Genomic DNA, 18,515 nt, shown 5'->3' with positions numbered 1-18,515 from the left:
AAGAAGCAAAGCAGAAGCAAATTAGAAAAAAAGCAGAAGCAAAAAGAAAGCAAATCAGAAGCAAATCAAAGAAAATCAATGAGGAAAAGCTAAAAGCATATATATTAAAACAAAAAAATATAAAAAATATTGTATAGCACTTAAGAAAGTTAAGCAAGCAAGATAAAAGCATGCTTTAAAGCAAGCAAATAGTGTAGAAAAGCAAATAAAAAGCAGGAAAGCCTGGAACTTCAAGATGAAAGCAGAAAAGACCAAAAGAGCAAGCTTACAGGAGTAGAAGAATGATAGAAATATAGAAAACAAGCAGAAGAAACAGACCAAACTTACTTTGCTACGACAGTTTGAAGAAAAGCAAGCTGGCAAGTGAAAAGCAGATAGAAAAGCGAGTTGGGAAGAAGGATAACCTTGTGAGCAAAGAAAATATAAATAGCGTCAAAGCAGTTATCTTAAAAAGCAGAAATCTAAACACAACAGTAGCAAGAGAGCAGGAAAGCCAGAAAGCAGAATAGCACGAAAGCAGGAAAGCACCAAAGCAGGAAAGCATGGTCGGAAACAAGCCAGCGGGAAATCAGGAAATCCCGTCTGCCGCTGGCCACTAAGAGTTGCGTGACCCGCGAGTTTTGCACAATAAACAACCTAATTGCTCATAAAGTCCACTGCTGCGAGTGACCAGCACGCCGTTCGTCTGGCAGGAGCGGTGACGATAAGCGAACCAGACCGTTTACGGCAATTACAAATCACCAAAGCCGCGAATAGTGACTTGTGCTCCCCTGACCCTACCTAAAATACATAAAAAGAAAAAAATATTTATAACAAAAAAAAAAACAACAACCGGAGGTGACGCGCTATTAGGCAACGGGGCGAGGTAGCCCCCATCACCCCGCCCCGGATGTATAAGCCGGACACGCTTACGCGCCGCGGCAGCCTGAGATCCCTGCGCAGCGCCCCGCTCCTCAGCACGGTTCTGGAGAGTACGCTCTCCCTGACCCGCATCCACCCGATCGCCTCCTTGGAGTTGCCCGGCCTCGACTATGCGGTGCACTCACAGTCGGCCTTCGGTTTGGGGCTCGCCCATCCGCGCGACCTAGCCGCCCTCGGCACCTGCACCTCCCTGCGCAGCGGCCTCGCAGCGATCACCGCGGCCTCCGCATCCGCCGCCGGCGGCGTCTCCCAATCTCAGAGCGCTTTGCTCGGCCGCTACGGACCCAACGCCTCGATCCGCCACGGAGAGCGGAAAATAGTCCAGCCAAAACGGTAGGTGGTCTCACAATATATCCGTGTCCTCACCTATCATTCAATAGAGAGCTCGAGGTAGAGATATCGAGACGATCCTCCAGCAAACGCATTTTTCGAGTCACCTAGACCTAAGGATCATTCAGTAGAAAGCTCGAAAGAGGATAGATTCATGCCCCAAGGTATCCACGGTATCAGCCATTTGGGTTAATCAACACAGCTATATATGGTAATTGTATTTAATGCCAAGGGTATTAAGAAAAAATCAAATCAAATTTGCTGCTCTATGAATATAATAAATATATAAATATATATCTTTGTGCGGCTCACGTTCTGAGGATGCTTGGAGGTACCTGGGACTTACAGCCAGTCCCTCACCGGACTCCTTCGTTTCAGGTTGCCGTCCCAGGGCAGGCTATCGATATTCGCCTGAGCTGCGATTGCAGCCTTCACGCGATTGGAGAACTCCACTGGCGACTCATTGCCACGCCGCCTGAGCGGCTCCATATACCAGACGTCGCAGGCGGTGCACCAGGAGCTGACCAGCATGAACATATAGCGCAGCATTGAGTGCCGGCTGCTGTTCCAGAAGGCCTCACTAAACCGCCGGTCGTAGCTGATGGCCAGCGGATAGACAACGTCGCTCACCGCGAAGGCCCCCTTCCTGAACTGCATCACGGCCGTGTTGTTGATGCAAGTGCCCTCCGGGAAGAGCAGGATCGGTGGCCTATCTGCAGAGCCGCTGTGCCTGCGAAGGATCAATTTGAGGGCCTCGCGATCGCCCAGCTGACCCCGGTCGAACCACATCTGCGGTGAGACGCGGGAGAGGGCACGCTGGAACACTCCGATAATGCCGTCGTGGATCTGGCCAGTCACCGTGTAGTGGGCATCGGACATGAGCACCAGGACGTCCAGGGGACTCGTGTGATTGCACACACAGATGCCCCTGGTGGGGCGATGTTCGGGATTGTGGAATCGCCGGATGATGGGCAGACAGCCGGCCATGATGCGGAAGCACTGACGCAGGACTTGCTCCACCAGTAGCTGCTTCAGATGGCTCTCGGGCAACTGGCCAAGCACGGCCGCAATGACGCTGGTGAGAAAGAGACTCGCCCAGGCGGCCAGCGTCCTCAGGGGCAGCAGCAGCACGTATCGGGTGAGCCAGCCGAGGAGCCAGACGAGCCGCAGACGCCAGTGGAGCTCGCCCACCAGCTGGCCCAGGTTTCGAGTGAGCAGATTCCACTGGCCATGTGGCACCGGGGCGGCCACAAAGTGCGGCGTCACCTCATCCTCGAGGATCAGTTCCAGGCCCAGGCTGACCAGGCTGCTCATCTGCTCAACTCGCCTGACCAACCTGCTCTTGATAACCGGCGATGACGACGAGCTCTTATTGGGACCGCTGGGACCATCGCCCGTGGCGCCAGGCTCGAAGGCTTCCTCCAGATCCTGGCTGCTCCGCCTTGCCGCTTGCTCCCGGCGCGTATACCTTCCCAGCTCCTGGTTAATCCAGGCAAAGAGACATTCCAGCAGGCTCAAATAGAGGGCTTGCAGCCAGAAGAAGGAGGACCAGCAGACCAGGCATACGGTGGCCAACAGAAGCAGCATCGCATCAGACTACTCCACTGGGGATATACTGCGTCATTGGGGGAACTAAAAAGGCTGCAAAGAAGAGTTAGTAGTGATTGGGGTTCGATTAAAACTAAGCAGAAACTCCCAGCTAGGGTGATTTTTTGTGGGAAACCTCCGGAAATCCTTGTAGTCTTGAAATGTAAATTATTCCCGTTAAAGTGCATGCCCACCCCCCCCATGAGTTTGCCCACAAATTTCCCAATTAAAGCCCTAATTCAATTTAGCGCCGACTTTTTGGCTTTTGCCTCGATTTTCCCCCCGCCTTCATATTTTTCTCTCGGCCCGCTTTGTTAAGACTTTTGATTTATTTAGCCCGAGATGTGAAGGAGGAAAAAAATAGGAAGGCCGAAGGACGAAGGACGAACTTTGCCGTCGTCTTGCCTGAAATTTTTTTTCACTCTGGTTTTTTCGGTCGGGTTTGGGTTATATTTGGGTTGGGTTTCCCCATTTTTCCCCATTTTCTTATATTTTTTCAACATGGCAATAATTCAATTATGCCATAACAAGGCCGCAAAATGTTTGCCGCAGATCGGGTGTGTGTATCTCCCGAGTTGAAATCACTTAAGGGCCACAAAAACTTCTGGCTTTGTTAATTCGTTAATTAAATGGGCCCGCGAACGCTCTTTAAGGATTACGCAATGGCGCCCGTCTTCCGTCGCTCCATTGATTACATTGGCTGGCAACAATCTTGGCTTTGGCTTTGGCTTTGGATTTGGCTTTGGCTTATCAAATGCAAAACAACGACGACAGACACCGTCAACGACAACTCATTTAGGCCCGGTCCCGGGCCCTTAATTAGCATAGAATGTGTTTTAAAAAGCCACTTGAGCTAAACATTCAAAACACCTACAGGGTGTTCTCATACCACCCAACGCCCGCGACTTTTCCACTTTTCCCCAACGACAACGACAACGACCTTAGGCGTTTCTGCGGCCGAGTCTGCCTGTATCTGTATCTGTATCTGCATCTGTATCTGCATCTGTATCTGTGTGTGGCACAGTTTGGCAAGTCTAAGGAAAGCTGGACAGATTTAAACACTCTTTGAGATAATTAAGGCGGCACCAGTGACTAGGAGAAGGACTTGGTCACCATGAAAAATCAATAGAAATTTTACAGAATTTAAGAAAAATAATTAAAGCCAAGAGTTTGGTAGTATAAATGTTTTAAGGAATATATTTCCCATCAGCTATATATTTTCGGTATAGGGTATTCACTCGCTTATACAAAAACCAACAGAGCGGCAGCACGTGACGCTCAAGTGTTGGGATAAGCATTTCCGCTCTTCAGACGTAACACGAAAAAAAGAAAAAAAAAGCAAGCTACCCCTCTTGTGACAAAGCGCCTGTTGTCGCGGGAAAAGCGGTGGAAAAGCGGCGGGAAATGCGGAATATGGCGGTAAATGAGGAAGCACAAAATGAAATTGTGACGCTGGCGTTTGCGACACGCCCACATGACGATGCGCCGGCAACGCCCACCTGCCATTCAAAAGTAATTTAGCGTTTAAAAAACATTTTTCTGCCTGACTTTTAAAAAAGTTGCGCGTAATGCGAGTCGCGTGTGTACGCGTGTGTGTCTGTGTGTGTGTGGTTGGAAAATGGGGGGGAAAAAAGCTCAACACTCACCTGGTTGTTGTAGCCACGTTCCCGATTTCGATGTCGTCGTCTGTCTGATCCGCGTGATTGTATTTTGTGTTTCGTTATGGCTGAGGAAAAGAACGAAAACGAAGCCGAAAGAAAAAAAATATGTAACACTGCCACAGAATTTTCTTTATTGACTCTGACGTTTCAACAACCTGCTACGTGTGTGTGTGTGCCTTTCAAGGGGTAACCTATAACCCCGGGAAGTGGGTGCTGTGGGGAAAATGCTCATGGATATTTTGCTTAGATTATGAAAAGCTCGAGGAAAAAAATAGAAATGCCGTATAATGAGATTAGGGAAGTTGTTAGCGCTTAAGTACAAAATAAAAAGCCAGCTACTCGTTGCTAAAAAAATAATAATGATGCGAGTTTAAAACCAGTAAGTGGATGGGGAAAATGAGATTAAGCGAGATCAATTTGTTCATAGAAGAGAGTAATTTCATTTTTTAATATTCTCCCTTACAAGATGGCCTTAAAAATGGAGATTTAAATACTTAAAAAATAAAAGAAAATACACAGAATATAATTTAAAAGAATTCATCATTGATTAACACATCATTTACCCTTTGTTTCCATTGTAATTACCCCAGAGTATGAGTCTTATTATTGTCTCAGGTAACCACATAATGAATTAAAATAAACAAACAGGTGGAGGCAATGACAACAAACTTCTTAGCCAACAATATTATTGATTTTCCCAAGTTTTCCCACCCCTCCTCCTCTGAGAAAGCATCATTTTCCTTAGATTTTTTATTTGAATTTCTCTGGAAATTTTTAAGCGTCCTGTTACCCCTCCTTCTCCCCAAAACCTACCAAGTTAATTAAAAAAGTGTTGCCGTTTGACCCTTGAAACTTCGAAGCTGGAAGGAACCTCGGAAATCCCTTTGACACTCGATGGGAAAAATGGTTAAAGCCCGCCCGCATTTCGCCATAATTGGTTTATGCCATTTACCCGGCTTGTTTACATTTGCATAATGGAAATGGACCAGGAGGAAGAGAGAGGACCCAGAGAATCAAATACAAGGAATGTGATTTATAATTTTTCCCCTTGTTGAGTCGGGCATTTTAATTAGCCCCGGGAAAAGGCGGAAAAGCGAGCGGCCATCGCCTAATTATGTGGGGGAGAGGAGGCCTCAGCGTATTGTTGTTTGTGTCATCAAGTCATTATTTAATATAAGTCGCCGGGCTCTTGATAAATTATTTCCGTTTGATGGACACTACGTGACGAAAGTTTCGAAAATCGAGAGGTTTGGAATGGTGCTCCTATATATTTTTTGATTTGCGGTGGCATCTCCAAGTTTGCCAATCATCCATCCTTGAAGCCTCGTTTATTTGCGGCAATTAATCAATTTTGGTCAGTTTATCCTCGAAATAAGTGATGGAGATTTATCACCCGGCCACGCCCTTAAAGCCGCCTTAAAGTCCTGCACCGGTCGGGAGGCGGCTGGCACTCGGCATTCATTGAACCAAACATTTTGACTTTTGCGCCTGAACGCACATGAAAAGCTCTTGGAAAATGCGACGAATTGAGTGTGCCGCCTGCGGCTAGGAGTGGGTTGCAAAATGCGGGACATTGCCATCGTCATCGTCATCGTCATCGGCTTTTATTTTTACTAAGAACCCAGCAAAAATTGCAGTCGTAATAAGTAGCAAAAAAGTGGACAAGTCGCACTAAAGAATACTCTGCCAAGAGCTTACTTTAATTCATGAAAAAAATCCATAAAAACACAGCTTGAAAGTTTGTTCTAAATATCTTAAAAATATTAAATATAAATATAAATATTTTTATATTTTAAAAATACATTTAAAGTCCTTTAAGTCATGTCTCAACTGAATTTCAAGAGACTCGGAACTGGCACAGAGCATTCACAAATACAAGCACTGAAAATGTTCAACATAAATCTTTAAAGTATGCTATAGGCTATATACATACTCTTCTATATACATATATATTTATATGTATGTATGTACAATACTTTTCTGTTTGACCCCCGATTTCCCAGACAGCCATTTTCCTCGCCATCATTTAGCCGGCTGCATTTTCGACTCTCTTTTTTTATTTTTTTTTTACTTATTTGAAGCGCTGCCATGTGGGAGGCAAAACTGGGGTCAATGCACCCGCAAAAAGTAGGTGGAAAAGCCGGGAGAGAAATGGGTGGAAATGTGAAAACTTGCTCACGATGTTTACGTTTTGAGCCGCGCTTTTCGGGGCTTGTCAACGTTCTCAGCCAATGCTCCAGCCCCATACCCTGACGTATTGCTGAAAATTCCCGCTGTACGGGGCACCTTTCGCAATTTCTTAGGTGCAAAAAGTTGCACTTCACCTGCAGGATGGCTACGCTGGGTCCTGGTGGGTGGTCCTGCGGATGGGTTGGCTTCGTCTGTGTGCCAAGTGAAGTGTAGGCGCAAAGGCGAAACACGCGAAACTTGTCGGTGCAATGTAATAAATTTCGAAAAACGTCCAAACGCATGGCCCATAACGAATGGCTTGGCCAATGCACATGGACAAGTGGGACACCCTAGGCCACCCTAGGCCACCCTAGCGCCACCCACTGCAATGGGCCACCACCTTGTTAGGCCGCTGCAATAAGTCTTTTATGGCTTAGAGAGCCGCCGACAGAGAGCTAAAAACTTTTATCATTAAAGAAAGGTGAAATTTGGCCATAAAAACGCAGACACTGAAACATCCCCCCACCCCCCCAACACACACACACACACACATTGACTATAATGGCTACGTGATTCACAAAATCTGCTCACGTGACCGAGCCAATAAAGTGTTGGCTAAAGATTTTCGAGTAAATGAAATTCCCCTCTCAATAGCCAACCTGAAAAGTATTAAAAAAAAAATAAAAATTACTAAATTAAAGTCCTGAAATTAATAGAGAAAATTCTGAAAACTGTTTTAAGGACCAAAGAAGTCTCACAAAAACCTTTGGAAAACATATACCTAATTGTTCACCCTGACCCCAGTTATCGAACTTGACTTTGTTCCTTTGGAATGCTCTCTTTTTGGGGATTTTCCAACCCGTTTTTCAGAGGCTTTTCCAGCTTTTTTGGGTAACTGAACTCGCAGGTACACTCCCCACACATTTTCACCTGCTGCGCCCCCACTTTATTTCATTTCATTTCCTGCCATTTGCAATTTTCCAACTGCTACTGCACATTTTATTGATTTTGAATGCCATTTTTCGGGGCCGGGGGGACTTAGGAGAGCTCTTGTATGTGCTTTATGCCTGCTGTGTTTGGGTTCCGTTTCGGCAATTTGTTAATTGTATTTCATATGCAAGCGTTGCATGCATTGCAAATTTTATTAGCTCGGTTCCGTTGCTCGGAATTGAAACATAAGTGGAAATCAACTTAAATATGCATGGCATGTAAATACAGTAAGGCAAGTCAATGCCTTCAAGGGGTTCCACTCAGTGTCTCTGTCGCTCTTTTTGGCTGTAATTCTGTTAAATATTGAAATTTTTGATAGTTTTTATAATAATTTCCCTGATATTTACTTGGGATTTTGTTACACAAGAGAAAATGCAAGCCTAGAAAATTCTGGCAAATAATATAAAATATATATTTAGTACACTGAGACTGGGTTTAATTTAAGCTTGGAAAATGTATAGCTAATTTATTTGTTAGCCCACTTTTCCCCAGTGCATTTCCACCCTTGAAATTTCCTCTTAATCTGTTATTGCCAATTTCAAAATCTGCAGCTTGATTGTAGCGAATTTTTTGTGGCTCAATTAGCTTGACATTCCTTAAAGCTGGATTTACTCGCATCCCTTGGATTTTCACCCCCTCCGCCCCCCCCCTGGCTATGTAAATTCAAAATATTACTTGCAAGGCAAACACTCGGGGAGGAAAAAAGGAGAAGGAGAGACAGGGAAGGGGGAGTGGCTGAAAGGAAAACCAAACAAAAGTACACACAAAAGTTTAGCTGAGCAGAAGGAACAAAAAAAAAGAAAAAAAATACATATATGTAGCTGCAAATATTTTCTTATGCTCGTATGAAATGTAAGCATGTAAATACCAGCACCCACACTCGCTGGCAAAACACACATCCACAGACATGCATAACTTTGCTGCAGTCGCTGGGAAAATGGAAAAATGGGAAAATGTATGAAGACAGCTATGACGACGAGAGTCGCTTGAATAGTATACTATTTTGGGGCGAAAAAAAGGGAAGCCTTCTTCATTGCCAACTCGTAGCACACTTTTTGGGACCCACCTCGCCTTGCTGATATGAAAAGTTTTGCCGTCTCGCTGGCGTACTTTTCTTTCTTTCCTTTTTTTTATTTTTTTGTGAAATATTAATAACAAAAGAAGAATTTAAACTTTCAATGAAGAGCCCCCCTCCGCTCTTTATGTTTCGTGTGTGAGCTCCTTGTATATTGTATTTGTAAACAAATATGGAAATTGCTGCCGCTGTTTGTGCTGTTTTTGAGAAGAAACTCACTTCACTCGTCTGAATGACAAGTGGGGAAAGCTAGGAAATCCAGAAGGGCGGCGGCACAACATCAACATAAATGCCAGAAATCGTCCTTGCACTTTACATTCTAAGGTCTTTAAGGTGACTTGAAACCTGTCGCTGCAGCTTGGGATTTTTTAGAAAAAAATTGAAACGTAGGGAAAGTTAAATGCAAACGGGTTTAAAATGACTTTTCAGAGAATATTTGGTTTAATCTTTCTTTGGGGAAAATTAACAACAGCAAAGTGAATAAAAATAGTTTATAAAATCAACTTAAAATTGCATTCTTAATTGTCTTGAAATTGAATATTTTAAGGATTAATATTTGCCTTTTAAAATGCCAGCCAAGTGTGTAGGTGAAAAGTCCCACAAAAAGCAAACAAGAAGACACTGCACTTTGGGCAACTATTAAGAAATTAATCTACTGGCAGGCAGGATGCAAAAACATTGCGGTTCCTTTTGACAGGACGAGAGGCTTAAGCGGTTTAAGGGGGCGGGGCCGAGGCTGACAAGGGGATCGATATCACTACTGCAGATACCATAATATCCTGCTGGGGCATTTTAATATCGCAATGGCTTTCACTTGTTTACCGCTTTATGCAAATTTCATTGCGAGTCCAGGGTCCAGCCTCGATTTGTGTACATATGTATGTATATAGCCCTACCCCCCGTGTGTACACTCACTTGTCTCTGGTAGAGTTCAGGCAATTCATTTACTCTAGCCTGGGCAGCAAAATAAACATATGAGCTGAATTAAAATATTAAAAACTTTTCAAGTGGGCGGCATAAATCAATAAGGAATATGTTAGGCAGTTCCATTTGGCAAAACTTCTGCAGAATGGCAGACAATGAACTCTGGCACGCCTGATGCAAATTGTCGCATTACGCATACGCACTGTTGGCCAAAGGGTCTCAATGGGAATTAATTATGCAGCTAAGTGAATATTGAATAAATTCATCATACACATGGACTTGACAATCAAGAAAATTATTCAGCAATTGGTAATGCATATATTTAAGCCACAATCCTAGGGGCCAAAACCAAAGGGCTTTATTAACATCTAGGCCAAGTATTTAATTTTCCTTCAATTCAAATTCCCCCAATTCAAATTCAGTTTATAGAATTCAATAAAGGCATTCCGGTGTAATATAATGTCTTGGCTTTATAACCATTCTTGACTCCAAAATAAAAAAAAAACACAAGAAGAAGGAAAATCACTGGCAATTAAGCCGACATTGGCATTACTCTGACGACAACTGATGCTTCTCTGCTGTGTGATTCCTCGCGTAAATCGTAAATCTCCTTAGCAATTTCCTTACCCCTTCTCCGCCATAACAAATTGGCCCTTTCAGCTGGCCACCCAGCACTCAAAAGCTTACCCAGGTGCGGATATATATGCTTATATGTATGTGAGCCTGGGCAATGGGAATAAGGAGGTACTTCTCCCATCCTGGCCGATGCCCGATCCTTGGGCCAAGTGTAATTAAATATCCATTTAGTGTACATTACGTTTCCTTTTTGGCCAGCCTGAGTCAGTCGGGGTAGACACATTACCAACTTTGTGAAAAAAGCAAACACACACACACGCAGAGGGAAACCCTCAAGAAATAGACAGAGGAAAAAGGCAGGGGAAATCAACGGGGGGGGGGGAACGAGAAAAACACAGAACCGCTTAGCTGGTTCCAAGCCAGAAGTTTAAAGAGCCTGCTTATGTCTAAATTAATTTAAAAAGTTCGTTCACTTGAAAAATCGCAGTGCCCCGCCCATCCGCCCTTCACCATTTTCCTTTGGCATCCTCTTGACGTCCATTTGCGGCCGCTTGAGAGTTTTCCCGCGGCTCTTCTGCACTGCCATTTTCCCTCGAACTTGGCTCCCTGGTGTTCACTCGTTTATTAAAGATTATGCTTATAATGACGATGACAATGACGACGACAAGCAGGAGACGTGGGCGGGAAAGCGGGAAAAACGCTTGGTACGGGGCGGGGGGGAGGGGGAACCTCATCAAACCCCCTTGGGCTGATGATGATGCTGCTATTTTCCAACATTTTTCTTTCGCTCTGTCTGCGCTTTATTTTATTTTCAGCCCTGCTCCGCTCTGCTTCCCTCTGTCTAAATTTATATTTCCCTGGCTCTCTCCTCCTGTCGGGGCCATTAAAGCTAGCTAGCTCGGCTTTCTTTTAATTTCCTCCCCCTCCCTCTATCCCTTATCCAGCCAGCTCCAGGACTTCTTGGACCCTTTCGCCAGGGGTCCAGGTCCAGCCCGGAGAGCGTGATTTGTTAGGAGCTTTCCTACGTTTACACGTGGCAAAATAATACCCAAAAGATCGCTCTAAAGATCTGTAATAGAACTCTTTGGCTACATTTCGTAATCTTCTAGTCAAGAAATAAGTTTCCCGGGAGTTTCCCCTTGTTTTCCCCTATCTCAGACTCGGTGACCCATATATAGCTTCCATATATGGGTTAAACTCCGCCACAGAATTTGTGCCACTGTCGTCATCGTCGTCATCATCATCATCAGCAGCAGCAGCATCAGCTTTATCCCTGTTCTCGGCGCCAAGTCATTTGGCCATTGTGTGTTGGCCCGAAACCTTTGCGGTGAGAGGTGAGAGATGGCTGCCATTGTGTTAGCCAGTCTTTGCAGCGGCCATTGTTTCTCCTCTCCGTTTCATTTCTATGTCATTTCCGCTGGCCCCTATCTCTCTCTCTCGCTCTCTCTCTCTCCTGAAGCACAGTGGTTTGAAAACCAGAGAAAAACACCGGTACATTGATCTGCAGGGATTTTTCTTTATAATAAATACCAAGGTCTTTAGTCTGTTGAATAATAATTACTATTAGCTCAAGGTCTAAAGTTTCAATATCTAAATTTAAATTTTAAGCAATTACGCATTAAATTCTTAATGAATAAAATAAGTAAATTATTAATAAAGTGATAAATTAATTAAAAATTTAATATATTTCCTTTGAAAACCCCCCAAGATCGCTATATATTGACTTCAACTCTAGTGTAATTCCTAGTTAATCCCTATTAAAACTAATTAAAATTAATTAAAATTAAATAAAATTAATTAAAATTCATTAAAATTCATTAAAATAAATAAATAAAAATTAAAATTTATTAAAATTAAATTAAATTAAATAAAATTAATTAAAATTAATTAAAATTAATTAAAATTAATTAAAATTAATTAAAATTAATTAAAATTAATTAAAATTAATTAAAATTAATTAAAATTAATTAAAATTAATTAAAATTAATTAAAATTAATTAAAATTAATTAAAATTAATTAAAATTAATTAATTAAAATTAAAATTAATAATTAAAATTAATTAATTAAAATTAATTTAAATTCATTAAAATAAAATTAAATTAATTAAAATTACAAATAAACCCCCTTAAGTTGAGCTTTAAAATTCACTGTAAAATCTATAGCTTCAAAATGAAACCTCCAAGTAAACAATCCCCCCCCCCCAACAGTCACGATTTTCGGTTAGCTATACTAATGTATGCCATATAAGGCGACATCAGTTTGGACCAGTGTTGGCATTTCACAGCTAATTTCAACGAGAAATATTTGGATCGTGAGATTAGTGGGCAGAGAGAAGAGGGGGGACTCTAGAGGGGGCAGACTGTGTTGGTTTTTCGAGGGGCTTCGGGCAGGACAACCATAAGTCATCCGACCGCTTGCCAGAGTGCGCTTATGCAAATTTGTGCCAGCTGACAAATGGGACAGCATTTGCACAATGCCGAAAGACAGGGGCGCCAAAGGGGGGACGGCGGCGGCGGCGGCTTTCACCGCCTCGTTTTTGGGGGCGCTGGGGCGTGTCTATATAAATGTCATTTGTGTTGTTGTTCTGCTCCCTTTTTTTCAGAGGAGGAGAAGGAGAGCTCTCTCTCCTTGCTCGGCCTGACATGATGATGATAAAGTGCACATTAAAGAATATTTTCGCAATGCCTTTTTCGTTGTTTCACCATTGTGTGTTGTTTGCTTTTGATTCGCTCCCTGTATTTTTTGGTTTTTTGTTTTTTTTGCCCAACTCTAGTGTGGAATTATTTATGGATGTGGCACGCTTTGAATTTTAAAACTAAAAGCGCAAGGGCAGTGCGAATTTCTTGGCCTTTCAAATCGATAAGATTAGGCTCTGCTGCAGCATTATTAACAAGGTTTTTCTTTTCTTTCTTTTTTTGGAAATTATATTCACTCATCTCAGAGATCTTTTCATGAAAAGCACTGAAAGGTCATGCTAGAGAGTTTCAGCCCAGTAGGAAAGCCACAGTCAAGTGGGTGCAACTTGTCTCATTACCCCTGCATATATGTATATATATATATATATATATTATTCACTTCAGATACATATATCCCAGCTGTGTGTCGTCGGAAAAATCATAATATGCTCTGGCAGCGCAGGATTTCAACCCACATTTTCCCCATTTTCCTCGCCCACTTCTTTATCCCGCCTGCCTGGAAGTATATAATCATTATTACACATTAATATATAATATAATGCCGCCGCATATAATTCACACACACAGCCATACGTGCCACGCCCCCCCCCCCCCCCCCCCCCCCCCCGGAGCTGACGCCTCTTATCAACATTCTGCAAGCCGCACAAATGAAGTCTTCTCTTTTAATTTTCCCTCCCGCACATAAAATTATTTTCTTCATATAATAAGTGTAATAACTTTCATGTGTCGCAAAGGCGGGAAAGTCAGGAGGAGTGGAAAAGCGGGGGGAAAACAGCGGCGAAATATATATAAAAAAAAAATAAAGCAAAAGAAAAAAGAAAGAAAATTTGTGGGGATTCTAATGTCGAATGGAAATCGCTGCTCAACAGTCAAAGGAAATGTGGAAGCTCCTCAGCTTATAGGGGAAAATTTAACGGGAAAATCAATTGGGGTGGCTAAAATAAATATATATTTATTAATTAATTAAAAAATAAATATTAAATAAAATTCTCTTATTTTTAAAATATTCCTAAATTCAACTTAAGCTTAAAAACCAACTGAAATATATCCCACATTCCTTTGTAATTTATTCAATTCCCACATAATTATCCTTGAGGCAACCCTCGCTCACACACACACACATGCACCCGTCTTTCTCCTTTTCCATGTGTGTGTGTGTGTGTGTGTGCAGCACTTAAGTGGAATTGAGTGCGGAGTGCGTTGTCCTCATTCGAAGCTCGTTGCGCAAATCCTGCTCGAAAAGACAATACAAAAACTACCGCACTAGGTAAGGAGTACATGTACTGTAGTGTATCCTTAAAGCTGCTTTTTCGAAAGCAGAAGCATTAAGCCGAAATAGCATTATGACCCGCAGCTATTTGACCACAAGTAGGGCAAGGTGCACCCCGCTCGTTGGGGAAATGCAAGTTCGCTTGGAGATTGACAGGTTGTGTGGTCTAATTAACAGCAAACAAAGGGTAGAAAATTGCAGAGAAACCCCCCACAATCGAAATATGTATTATGGCCAGAGAAAGAGGGGCAGTAAACAAGCTCCCGAAGGGGGGTTATTAAGTGCACTGAGGGAAAGCGAGCAATTATTATTTGCAAGAAGAGTTTTTAAATGGTTATTAAGTGGGGATAAGAATACGAATATTCCAAATATTAGACCAAATATTCATTTATTTTCATATTTTTTCATGTTCTGCCAAGGCCTCCTCCCACCTCCCACCTTCCACCTCCCTCCTCCTCTGTGTCAACAAGTCCAGCTAAATGATCGCTATTTTAATATGCAAATAATACCTCTGGTAGCCCCCCATTTGGTTGAATTTATTGACTTTATGCAAGCCCAACAAAAGAACATTTAAACGTGGGTTGGAAAATGGAAAGCGGAATTATGCACAATTATTTTGGCATTGGCATTTTCTGACCTACCTCGCTGCCGCTGCCCTTACGTGCAATTTAATTGAAAGGGATGGCTGCAAGGGGTGGCTGCAAGGGGTGGCTGCGTGGGGGTGGCTAGTTAACGGTAGCAATTATAGGACAGCAAGGAGGCAATCTTGAAGGACTTGCCGCAACAAAGGACAGAGGACAAAGGACAATGTGTGTGTGGAATAAAGAGGGAATTGTGCTGTGTGGCTGGGCAATTAAGTGGGTGGGTCCAAGCAGGGTTGTCAGAGTTCCCAAAAAAAAAAAATTTTAAGAAAAGTTAAGAAAACTCGGGGAAACCTACTTTCACAGAAATTATGTAGTTATCTGCCGCTAATGCAATAACACTTGTTGTGTAATCCCATTTTCCATTTTCCTCTTTATTAATTATACGACGGCCGGATTATGCTTGAAGCTTATGGTGATTTATGTATGACTTGCACTCTACCCACAGCACATTCCAGTGGATTACATTACCTATTATCCTGAGCCCAGGGTCCTTCGCTAATTGCGCTTATTATGCTGGCAAGGAAATTGCAAAAAAATAAAAAATGAGTAGAATGATGGAGGGAAAAGCGCAGGAATGAAATCTGAAATGAGCAATCCAATGGCTTCGTGGCCATGTCACATAAACTAACAATATTGTGGTTATGGTTTCTATCCCTCTCTATATATATCCCTGCTCCTTGCTCTTACTAATACATGTTGAGCTTGTATAGCAGCTACCTTTCCCCTTGAACATCCTCCATGAACTACTGTTGCAGCTGCTCTGCTGCTTCTGCTGCCTGTAAAGTATCAGCAGGATACTAGTCGCTTTTACATCGCTAGAGAATCGAGATACTCGGGACAAACCTTGATGGGCAAGTGTTTTTTATTTATTTTTTTAAAGTGAAACAAGGTTTTTAATAATTAATAACGATACAATTTAAACAAAACTAGTTTACAAGTGAAAACAAAAGGTTAAAATGTATTTTAAATAATTAGAAATTGACACAATTGAAACAGAAAACGTAGGCTGCTAGTATCAATCACTGACATAACTCACTTGAATGCCCATCCAACGGAGATCCGGCTTAGCTCCAGCTCCCTTTTTTTCCAGCTTTTCCAGCTCGGAAATTGACAATTGCATCGCTCCAGCTGTCCAATGGCAAAAGTGAATTGGTTGCTGCCGTAAAATAACCCAACAATCCTTGTTATGCCCTCCCCACACACCAAATTTGATTGCAACTTTATGGCAGTGCTCCGTCGCTCCGTCGCTCCGACTGGGATTCGGATTCCGATGGAGATTCGGATTCAGATTCTGCATTATGCAGTGACTGCCATGTGTGTGTGTGTGTGTGGGCTGGGGGCGTTGCCACACAATCCATGCAAATTTGAGTCACATAAACGGGCATTTAAATTGGGAAATATTCAGCCATTTGGCAGTAATTTCATGAAATTACAATGAAAATTTCAACTGAAAAATAAAGTATAAAATCGATAAATTAAATGTAAAATTAAATATAAAATATTGATAAATATTTGCAATCACCTGAAACTTCTTGTTAAGTAAATATATTTTCCCTTTCGGGAAAACTTTAACTGATTTCAATCTTTAAATACCTTTACCTTTTTTTTCCAGGTAGGCGTACAATTTCAGTTTCAGTTTCGGTTTCCTTTTCTTTTTTTTTTCAAATTAAATAAACTGTCCTCTTAACCGCCAACAAAACGGACGGGGAAGTGAAAACACATTTATCTCGATTTTCACGCTGTCAGCGGCAACTCAAAAAGGCGACAGTTTGTGAAATAAAAAACAAAAAGCAAAGCAAACCGAAGCCTGCACAAAGTCAATTTCAAGATTTATTTTTCACAATTTAACATTTCTGTTACGCCTGTCAGCCGGGAAAAACAAAACGAAATACAAAAAGCCAGAAAAAAAAAACAAAGCAAACAGAAACCGCCGAAAGAACAAGGAGAAATCCTGCCAGGCAGAAGGTGAATGCGGTTAAGAAAATAATAATAAATTAAAAGCTTGTGCCCCACAGCTAAAAGGTCAAATATTTTCAATAACACAAAGAAAAACGAAGAGAAGAGGAGGAAAAACCAGAAGGAACACAGGGAAATCGGCGGAGAATCGTCCCCCAATGCGATTTGGAATTGTAATGAAGGGCCAAAGGCAGTGACGCCGATTTTGGGGTGGGAAAGGTTTTACCTTCCAAGAATTACCTGGTATTTCAGGCATATAAGCTTTATATAATACACTTTTCAGGCTATTAATAAGATAAAAAATAAAAATTTAACTAATTAAAGTCAGAAAATAATATTAAAAACATTTTCAAGCTTACTTATTGTCTTGTTTTTCAAGAAAATCCCCTATAGAGAGCTCAATATAAATGTTAAAAATCGATAATAAATGAAAATGTAATCACAGATGAACAGGAAATTAAAAACCGATACACCCTTCGCTGGCCATGCCGATAAAGAGTGCCGAAAGGCAAGTTACAAATTGCGTTTTCAGGGGGGGATTTTTCAATTTCGCCGCCAAAGATGGAAGTTCTTCCGTCGCCCAGTTCCACCTCGCCGTTTACTTTGTACTCGAATTTGTTTTTGACCCCGGGCTGCACAAAGGGGGCGTCACAAGTCCAAGAGTCCAAAAATTCAGTGTCCCTTCTCGCGTTTTCTTTTTTTTTTTTGTATTTTCATTAATAATACATTTGTAGCAAGCCGGAAACGGAAATGCGCGTTGGATGGCAGCCCGGAGCTAACTTTATTAGTTGGGGAATATATGTACGCAGCATTGTATATTTTGGCATTTTTCAGAAATTAAATTCCTCAGAGTTTCGCTGCTCTTCGTCTCCCACTTCCACCCACCCACATGGGAATCCAATTAAATGCCCTGCTAATCCTGGGAAAAGTGCGGGAAATCACAGAAAATCCCCACTGTCGACTGCTTAAGTCAATAGAGTAGTAAATGAAGCCTCGGCCTTATCATGCAGCTGCCATCGTGTACACTGTCAGAAAAAAAGAGGAGTCTCTTACATGCACCTAATATTGAAAGTGAAGGCTTCAGAAAATATATCTAAAAAAATGTTAGAAATGTATCAAGTTACTCACTCAAAGATTTACTTCTTACCAGAAAACTCAAGTAACCATTTCCCAGCTAAACCTTATTTCTCCCTGTGTAAAACGCAATCTCCGCTCCTCTGGTTAGTCACAGCTTAAAAGCTTGGATAATAAAAACTGGAATTATGCGTGAGTGTGTGCCAGGGTGGCAATCCAAATGGAAATTGGCATGTGGGCGGAGATGGAAATTCCGTTGGAAATCCAGATGGAAATCGAGCCAACAAGGAGGAGGTGGTGCAGATGCCGCCTGCCTCTTCTCCCTGTTGCTTGCGGCAATTAAACGATAAGCGTAATCGGTGCTGTCAATTCGCACGAAATGCGTCGAAAGTCGTGGAGGATTTCAATTAGCCGCCACGAAAAATTCCAACCGTCCTCGAGAACTATCTCCGCAGTGTTTCCTTCCAACCCCCTTCCTGCTCCTTTGGCCTTTGCGCATATTTCATGACACGCACACATACACACACATCGAGGAGAAAAGCGCCCTGGGTGGGTGGCGGGTGTGGTGCGCCACTAAGTGCGGCCAATTAGCACAAAGGCTGAGGAAAGTGTTTCCGTTTAGAAGATGAGAAAAGCGAGCA

General features: G+C 42.4%; 2 protein-coding genes across 3 annotated transcripts in view; one reads left to right on the top strand and one right to left on the bottom strand.

Annotated features, from left to right (window-relative positions):
* shakB (shaking B) overlaps positions 1-18,515 on the top strand; it is a 139,854-nt gene that overhangs the window by 86,203 nt on the left and 35,136 nt on the right. The gene's annotated exons all lie outside the window — the stretch shown is intronic.
* LOC108080152 (glycerol-3-phosphate acyltransferase 4) lies at positions 1,443-4,658 on the bottom strand. Its single transcript, XM_017174790.3, has 2 exons — positions 4,485-4,658; positions 1,443-2,892 (listed from the first exon to the last, which is right to left on the bottom strand). The coding sequence occupies exon 2, from the start codon at positions 2,836-2,838 to the stop codon at positions 1,594-1,596; it is 1,245 nt and encodes a 414-aa protein (XP_017030279.1). The 5' UTR covers positions 2,839-2,892; positions 4,485-4,658; the 3' UTR covers positions 1,443-1,593.

The sequence above is a fragment of the Drosophila kikkawai genome, chromosome X (genome assembly GCF_030179895.1).
Source record: "Drosophila kikkawai strain 14028-0561.14 chromosome X, DkikHiC1v2, whole genome shotgun sequence".
Lineage (NCBI taxonomy): Eukaryota > Metazoa > Arthropoda > Insecta > Diptera > Drosophilidae > Drosophila > Drosophila kikkawai.
Note: the sequence above shows the minus strand (reverse complement) of the source record. Positions and strands in the feature narration are given on the sequence as shown.